The sequence below is a fragment of the Macrotis lagotis genome, chromosome 1 (genome assembly GCF_037893015.1).
Source record: "Macrotis lagotis isolate mMagLag1 chromosome 1, bilby.v1.9.chrom.fasta, whole genome shotgun sequence".
Taxonomy (NCBI): domain Eukaryota; kingdom Metazoa; phylum Chordata; class Mammalia; order Peramelemorphia; family Peramelidae; genus Macrotis; species Macrotis lagotis.
The window spans coordinates 395,879,415-395,888,003 of record NC_133658.1 but is presented as its reverse complement, the minus strand read 5'-3'; the positions used below and the strand labels follow the sequence as shown (position 1 = coordinate 395,888,003).

Genomic DNA, 8,589 nt, shown 5'->3' with positions numbered 1-8,589 from the left:
TGAGAAGGTATGTTGGTTTCTTAGGTAAGAGAGTTAGTAGTCAGGTCTGAGCCCTGCTGCCAAATTTGGCACTACCTTGCTTTGTATGTGACCAAGAACTTTCTAAGACATGACATGATTTGACATCCTTGAAGAATAATACCTGCTCTACTCTCCTATCTACCATCACAGATTATATTTGACCTCCAAAATATGGGGTTGCATTAGATAATCCATTAGTTTATAAAATCCTTTGTCAAATATTTATCCTGATACTCTCCACCACCCTGGTCCTTCCTCACACCTTTACTAGATCATTAGAGTTACTTAAATGACTATTGAATGATCTCTTACCTTCCTTCCAACTTTCTACGTTTCCAATGTCCCTTCCAGCTAATATTTTAGGTTCTATGTGGAAGTGTTTTGAAATTTTAAAAATCCTTTTCAAATTCAAAGGATTCCTGAAAAGAATAAGAACTTCCTGTACACTCATTCCTCCAAAAGCAGACACCCCCAAGCTGCTTTAATCACCCATACCTCCTGCTCTTCTTATTCCTCCTCCTGCATGCTCTCTCAACATGAAACTATTTTCCTTCCCTTTTTGTCCAAATCAAACAGAATTGCCTTCCAAAAGACAAAATAAATTTCAAAGTATAAGACAAAGCTGCTATAGTTTAGGTAAGGATTGATGATTTTTATCTGACTTCTGTTGCTATTCACATCAATTCTTGATCACAATTGATTCATGTTATGATGATGAAGAGTCAGTAGATGCTATGGATATTTGATGGGGCACAATGTAGACATGCCCTCTTCTGCTAAATTTTTGGTCTGTGATATCCTCCTATTTTGCTCTATGAAAAAAACAGCAAACTGGGTATCTGGGTTTAAATTTTCTCTTACACCTAGTTCTTTATGAAAGTCCAGCTAGATTTTAAATTTAAGATTGCAGTTTAGAGCTGGGATGAATCTTAAAGGCCATCAGATTCTGACCATCTCACTTTACTTAAATAAATTTGCCTAAAGGCAAAGGTAAGAAGTAGAACTCAGGATTTGAATCCACATTTTCTAACTCTAAAGCCTTCCTATTTTCTACTTCACCAGGTTGCTCTCAATGAAAAAGCAAAGCACCTTGGACTTTTAGATAAGGGATAAAATGGGCTTGACTTACTTTCATTACTGTGACCTTAACTGTACACTTCACTTATCCCCCACAACGTTTCAGTTAACTCATCTTTAAAAATGGTTATATTCATACTAACTACATTATTACATTGTTTTGAAAACTGCTTTGCAATCCATTAATTTTCAACTAAATATGTTATTTGAGGACCTTACTTTTTAAATTTGTGCTTTATTTATTGTATCTTTCCTTTAAAAATTATCTTTCTCTGCAAACTGTAAACAACCAGCTACCATAGGAAAGTAAGGGAAGAAGAGAAGAAAAAAAAAGGGAATTGCATGAAAAAAATTGGGTTCTTTTAGCTCCATGGCAAAGGCTTTTATCTCCTCCCTCTTGGGGCCCAGGTGGTAGAGGGCTGGAGCTGGAAGAGACTTGGGGAAAGGAATGGGGGCAGGGATTCACACTTTAAGCAAGGCAACCTTCCCTCTCTACACGACCTTTAATTTAAGGAGAGGTTCCAACTTCAGTTAAAAGGCAGGCCCTATATTTTGAAGAGATGGCTCCCGCGAGAGGATCCTGGGATTTTAGCCCTGGAAGGTCAGCTGGTGCAATCCCCTCCTTTTCTCTGACAAACAGACCGGGTGATTTCATTCAAAGGAGCTTTCTTTACCAAAGAAGATCTCTAAACTTAAAAAGTTGCCCGGGCGCTGAGACTTGTCGTCTTAAATGATTTGCTCAGACTCACAGTCAGTCAGTCAGTCGGGACTTGAACCCTGATTTTCCTTATTCTGGAGTCAATTCTCTCCTTAACGAGGCTCTGTCTCTTTCAGATCCTCTCTTTTCCAGAGGAGGAACCGGGATGAGAATGGTGCCGTGACTTGCCCTTGGTTGCACACGTAGTAGTAGTAGTAGTAGTAGTAGTAGTAGTAGTAGTAGTAGTAGTAGTAGTAGTAGTAGTAGTAGTAGTAGTAGTAGTAGTAATAGCCAGCAAATATGAGATATATTGCATTAATGCTTGTAAAGAGCTTCATATATCTTATCTCATTTGATCCTCACAACAAACATAGTAAAAAATAGTAGTCAGGAGTAGGAACCCAGGGCAAGGATTGCTTTATTCTTTTTTGTATCTGCAGCGTTTTTAGCACAGTAGCAGGAAGAGAGCAAGCACTTAATAAACTCTGGTTGCCGGACGGTTCCTTTACAACACTCACGAAGGGAACTTGATTCTACAGTTACTTTCTCTCCTCCAGATCTTTTTCCCTGTTTGTTCCCTCAGACATAAAATGGGTATCATACTCCGAGTAAGGTCACTTACAAGAAAGCATTGCCTCAAGGAACTGATTATTAAAGAACCTATTTAGACCCTAAGGTCTTGGGTTAGGCTTGACTCGGGAACCCCGGGCGAGATTTGGGTCGAATAACTGCCCTAGGGACAAATATGTATATTTGTATATTCGTATGTAGGGGCCACGAATTTCGAGGGCTCTGGGATGAGGTCCCGGAGAGCTTTAGAACACTTTTCGTGCCCCTCCTTCCCCCAATCCAAGCAACTCTGGAACTGGCGTATTCCAGAGGGTCCCGATTTTCGGGTCTCCTGCTCCCATCTCCCTCACACCGGACCCTAACCACCCCACCCTTGGGACTCAGCTCCCACGGGGTGCATTTTTCCCGTGCCATAGGTACTTTGGAGTTCTAAAAGCAGTGGGTCGCTAGTCCTGCGTGGCCTGTGTCTCCCGCGGGACCCGCGGTGCGGGAGGCCATGGAGTGGAGGCCGGCAGAGGCGGGTGGAGAGGAGCTGGCGGTGGGGGGAGAAGAAAGGGAGGGGGATGGAGGCCTGGGCCGCGCCCGCCTCATTACGGCAGCCAAGGTGTTGCCCTCGTTAAACTGCCTTCTACTGCTGAGTTGTTTGATGTTCGGAGCCGGTGGGGGGAAGAAAGGGGAATTGAGGGAAAGACTGGGGGCGCGGGGGCGGACCCGCACCTCAGCATCTCCATAAAACACCTTTTATTAACTCTTTAGGGTCCGGAAAGGCTCCTGTAGCCTCGTCGCCACTCCTTGCCCTCCCAGTCTCGGTGTTTACTGCTCCGAGTAATGGAAACCCATATACACCCTCAGTGTCCATGCACCCTGGTCACAGTCTCATATACAATCTTCTGCCCTTTCCCTTCCTAGATCCGTGACCACCCGTCAAGCCACTCTATCTCCCGAAACCTGTTTCCTATTCTGCCACGTCCAGCCGAATAATGAAGGTATTTTCCAATGAGGAGAGAGCTAGAGAAGAGCCAACAGTTGGCAAACAAGTCTCAGGGTACCCAATTTGTCCTGACTCAGGGGTCCTTCTTTCGAGTCTCGATTTGGTCATATGTTCTTAAAACAATACTTTGATTCCTTTATCTATCTCAGATTTTTTCTTCTGAAAATTGGAGGTGATGCTTCTGTTTCCTGTTTGGGTTGTTGTGAGGGGAATCGATATATGGGACTCTATTTTACTGCATGTCTCCATGAATCCCCTACAGCTGCCTTAAATAATGTCTCAGGTCCACAAAATAACCCGGGTTCCTTTCTCTCTGTCCCTAGCAGGGGCCCTGAAGACCCAAATCGGGCTTCTGAAACCAACTTTGATACTGGTTGGTTTCTGCCTTTAGAAGTGTCGGTAACTCCACTCCACCCTCTCGATCACAAACACGCAGAGGCCAAATGTATCTATATTTTTTGCACCATTAACCCAATAGTTTATGCAGGCATTTACACCCCAGTCTGCATAGGTGAATTCCCCTCCAGTCAAGCACACATTCACAAGGAAACAAGGCCAAAACATTTACCCACAGATGAGCATGTGCATTTCCATGTATACAGAAACAAAATGATATACATCTATTCAACATCCCATTCCCCTATCAATTAGAAATTCTTTTATTATATACTAAATTAATATTGTAAAACCATATATATACTAGCATACATATATTAACCATATACACATGTGCATACATTACAGTGCTGGTATGTTGAAGAAATTCCCAGGACCTAATAATGCCTCGTTTTTATTTCTAGTGGTCTTGAAGGCCATTTTTGCTATAGCTTTCCTTTCCAATTGTTCGACACTGTTTCTTTCATCAGGATGTCTTAGGTCCAGCTCTCCTTTCTCCTAAACAATGTGTAACTGGACTGATTTTATTTCAAGGAACTGGTCTTCATCTATTCAACTCAAAAGATTTTTAGGTTTTGGTGTTTGCTTTTTGTGGTTCTGAACATATTTTTTTTCATTTCTTAATTTTTTTTCTTTTCTTATGGGAGGGAAAGGAAGGGAGACTCAGGTGACTTTCTAAATGGAAAAGTAAGAAAGTTGGCTTCTCGGGACCCTGATCGCAATGGCTTTCATGGAAATGTTCTGAGGTCAAGTGAATAATAGGTCGGCTTTGGTGAATCTGCCCCAAGAAAATGGTCGCACAGCTTTGAGGTAGCAAAAATAAAACAAAAACAAAACACAACCAGTAAGGGATGAGCAAGATTTACCCAAAAAATCTGAGCCCAGGTGGGCAGAATTAGGTAGTTTAAATACATTTAAAACTTCAGTGACGAGAACAAAATTTTTATTTACAAAGAATAAGAGGTTTTCCTTGGAATTGGGAATTATTAAGGCATTAGGCAGTAAGTGTGGATACCAAAGAACACTTGTTTAAAAAAGAATTCCCAGACCAACTGGGCTCTCCTTTCCTTGGAAATATATTGTCACCAGAGTCCCGGGAAAGGAGGAAAGTTGTGCAGAGAATGACTTCGTGATATTGTAAATTAATGGGTAAAAAGAGACGAGGAGAGCAAAATCATCTTTCCAATCTAGGACAGAAAAGGTGAGTCGAAGGTTGGAAATGAGGGCCAGCAGGGTTGGTCCGATTTGCCTCTCGTGTGCCTGTCAAAATCGGCTCTCCATTCCGTTTGCTTGAATATTTTTTATATAATATATATATATATATATATAATATATTTTCTTTCTTTCTCTTAACGAATTAAAGAACAATTACAAAGGGCATTGCACTTGGCCAGTTTTGCTGCTGGCAACTCTCAGGAGTACTCAAGATATCCATAACAGAATGAGAAAATAATGGACACCAGAAATAGTAGTCTTGCCTCGTTCTCCGATGGCGCCCGGCGAATTTTCTGAGAGCTGAGTACCCTTCCCGAGGCTGCTTCTCACTGGTTGAGCTCCAAAGCCCAGACTTGCTGTGGCCAGCCTGTCCGTCCTTTAATCTTTTTCTCTCCGGATCCCAGGGGGTGAGGATACCCTTCGCTGGGCTGTGCACCGATCAGGACCGCAACCATCGGAAAAGAGAAGGGGAGAGGGCGAAAGACATTGAAGTTTAGACTGTACAATCCCTCCTCCAGAGAGCTAGGGCAAGGTTTCCAAATAAAGGAACCAATTTTCTATTTGGCAAACAGGCTCATAAACTTGCCTCTCTGCATCAAGATGGGGCTGGGAAATAGGGCTCTCAGGAAGTTTGGAGGTTGAACTGGCTGCTGAGTTCGGCTTGGGAGAAGATTAGAGAAACACTCCAATTCTCCCTTTAACTCACTTTCACCCCGCCCCGGCTCCTTCACTTCCTACTCTTTCAAAGTCGGGGTGCTTTGAGTTGGTGAGGAAAGAAAACACCAGGTCTGGGGATGGATAGGAAGAGCAAATCAGGGAACAAAGTCACCCAGTCAGCCATCAGCTTTCCTGGTTCAGTGGGAAGAACTAGACTAGATGTAGCTTAAGGTTCTTCCAAGCTCTAAATCTTAAGATCCTGAAAGCCCTTACAGTACCCCCCGCAGGGCACTGGACTGGACGGAGCCTTAGGCCACCAGAGGCCCGATTCCTATCTCACCCTGTCTCCTGAGCTCTCTGTCTGGGTTTTTGGGCCTCAGCCTCCCGGCCTGGCCCCACCCCCCTTGTAGCTAGTCTTTTTTTTTTCTCTTTAAACCAAAGTGGATCTTTTGATTAAGCCCAGGGAGCCCCCAGGGAAGAATGGAGTAGATCTGGGCACCGAGAGGAGAGCACAGCTCCAAACAAGGCCAACATCATTGAAGTTCTGACAACCCGGGAGGCAGTCCAGGGCAAAATGAATTAGTTGAGAGGGTGCCCAAAATGGTTCATGTTAAAGAAATCGTTAGTGTCTTCGAAATCGGACATCGAAAACTATAGGGTTGGGTGACTCTACCACTAAAGGCCACGCTGGCCTTTTTCCAAGAAATCTAGCCCCACCCCCAGGGCAAAAAAGGTCTATCTCTTCTTGGGGGCTGCAACCAGGAAAAAATTATATATATATATATATATATATATATATATATATATATATATATATGTGTGTGTGTGTGTGTGTGTGTGTGTGTATATATATATACATATATATACACATATATATATATACATATATGAGTGGCAAGTTACTGTTACCCTTTTTTGCTCGGAGATTAAAAAGAAGGATTTAGACTGAGCATTTATAAATATAATTGTTAGAAAACCCTGATGTAGGAGCTGACTGGGGACCCCAGAAAATAAAATGTTAGAACTGGAGGGGTTCTTGGAGCACAGTCGAGTAGTGAAAGGGAATTTATTGCATTGAACATTAACTTGTTAGCTCTAGTTGGGAGGGCTTTTAGAACATTGACTGTCACTGTTAGGGATAATGCGAATGGGAAAAGTCCTTAGCTTTTCCTTCCCGAAGTGGTCTGTCTTCTACTTCTAATTACTCCTTCTGGAGTAATTTTGCAAGGAAGAAACTGTGACCCAAAAAAGTGAAGAGACTTATTCAAAGTCATACAGGGAGTTCCCTGGCGAACACGGTGAAGAATTTAATTCATCCCTTTAAAGACACGCATTAGAAAACCCTCCATAAACATCACCCACCTCCACGCAGATACAAGAACACACCAATACTACCTTCCGCAACCCAGGGCCTGAGTTTTCTGCGGACTTTACTTTTCCCGACACTATACATCCAGTCCCTGACGGGGCAGCACCCCGACGCCCGACTGCCCCTAGGACTCAACGGGAAAAAGAGGGCCCCAGAGACTCGGAGACTCACCGGTTCCCTTTTACGCTTGCTCTCACGACCGTTGTCCACCTTCTTGAGCTCCGCCTTGAAACCCTCGGGGTCTCCGGCCTGAGCGTCCTTGGCCAGCACGTCCATGAGGTAAGCGATGTAGCTGGTGGCCAGGCGGAGTGTCTTGATCTTGGAGAGTTTGGTGTCTGCTGGCACGTTGGGGATGCACTCGCGCAGTTCCGCGAAGGCGCTATTGATGCTCTCCGTGCGCCTTCGTTCCTTCTTGGGCCCTGCGCCTTTCCGCCTGCCCAAGCGGCCCCCCAGTGCCTCCAGCCTACCAGGGCTCTGAGCTGGCCCCGCGGTCCCAGCCGCATCCGGACTGTAGGGAGCCGGTGGCGGTCGCCTCCCAGGAAAATCCGGGGCCACGTCTCCAGGGCTTAGCACCCAGCTCTGGAAATAAGGTCGCTCTTGATGACACCGTGAGGCTGGTGCGAAGAGGAAGGGTTCATGCAGCATGGGGTGAGGGTGAGGGGGGTGATGATGAGGGTGTGGATGGGGGTAGCCACCCACTAGGTTCATGGTGAAGCGGGCGCGGCTCCCTGGCCCCCCCAGTCGCCCGGCGTTGAGCCTCTGCTCTGCAGTTGAACCTAACGCCGCGCCATCCGCTACAGCCCCGTCCCGTCGGGGAGGGTGCGGGTGACTGGGATGAAGCCGAAGAGGGCAGGGAGGAGGAGGCTGCGCGGCTGGCTACTGCTCCTGTCTTCGCCCTTAGCTTCAGAGCGGATTATGGCGCTGGAGCTCTAGGGGACGGTTTTAACCCTTCTCGGGCCTCTTTTCCTGACCGCTGCTTATATAGGGCCGGGGCTTTGATGTCAAACCTCTCCCTGAGCCAATAGCAGGGGGGCGGGTCGACAGTGTAGGAGAGAAGTCAGAGCAGCTGCCCCTCCCCCAGGAAAAAAAGGGAGATTGTGCAGCCAACGCCCACCGGACAGCTGTCTGCCCGCCCGGACCACTGACCCCACCCAGTTCCCCTGGACCCCAACGATTTACCGTGATCCTGGGCTCAAGAGGAGAAGGAGGTGGGCCGGGGTAGAAAGATCAGCGTGAAGGCTGCACCCTTGGTCATTCTCTTCCGGAATCCCCCTTTCCGTTCTCACTTTCTGAGTGCCAATAACTGCTAGGCATTTTTCTGGGCATCCCGTTGCTATTATGGCAAAGACCTGTATCAATTCACCTATCTGTGTTTTAGGATGCAATAGGGTCAGACACCACAATCTTCTTTAAGTTGTGGGATGGGGAGGAAGGAATCGGTTCCTCACGAAAAGGAGAAGAAGCCTGCAGAGAAAATCTTTGAACACTCTCACCCCTGGGATCCCAGTCAGATGATACAGTACCCAAGTCCCTAGAACTCAGCTAGCTAGTTCCCGCCAGAGGTGGTCTGCCTTTGCCGACGCACGGTTGAAGTCC

The 8,589-nt window shown here is 45.8% G+C and overlaps 1 protein-coding gene across 1 annotated transcript; it reads right to left on the bottom strand.

Moving 5' to 3' along the window:
• Positions 1-5,293: 5,293 nt before the first annotated feature.
• Positions 5,294-7,701, bottom strand: HAND1 (heart and neural crest derivatives expressed 1). Its single transcript, XM_074230246.1, has 2 exons — positions 7,153-7,701; positions 5,294-5,395 (listed from the first exon to the last, which is right to left on the bottom strand). The coding sequence occupies exons 1-2, from the start codon at positions 7,699-7,701 to the stop codon at positions 5,294-5,296; spliced, it is 651 nt and encodes a 216-aa protein (XP_074086347.1).
• Between the last annotated feature and the right edge of the window lie 888 nt (positions 7,702-8,589).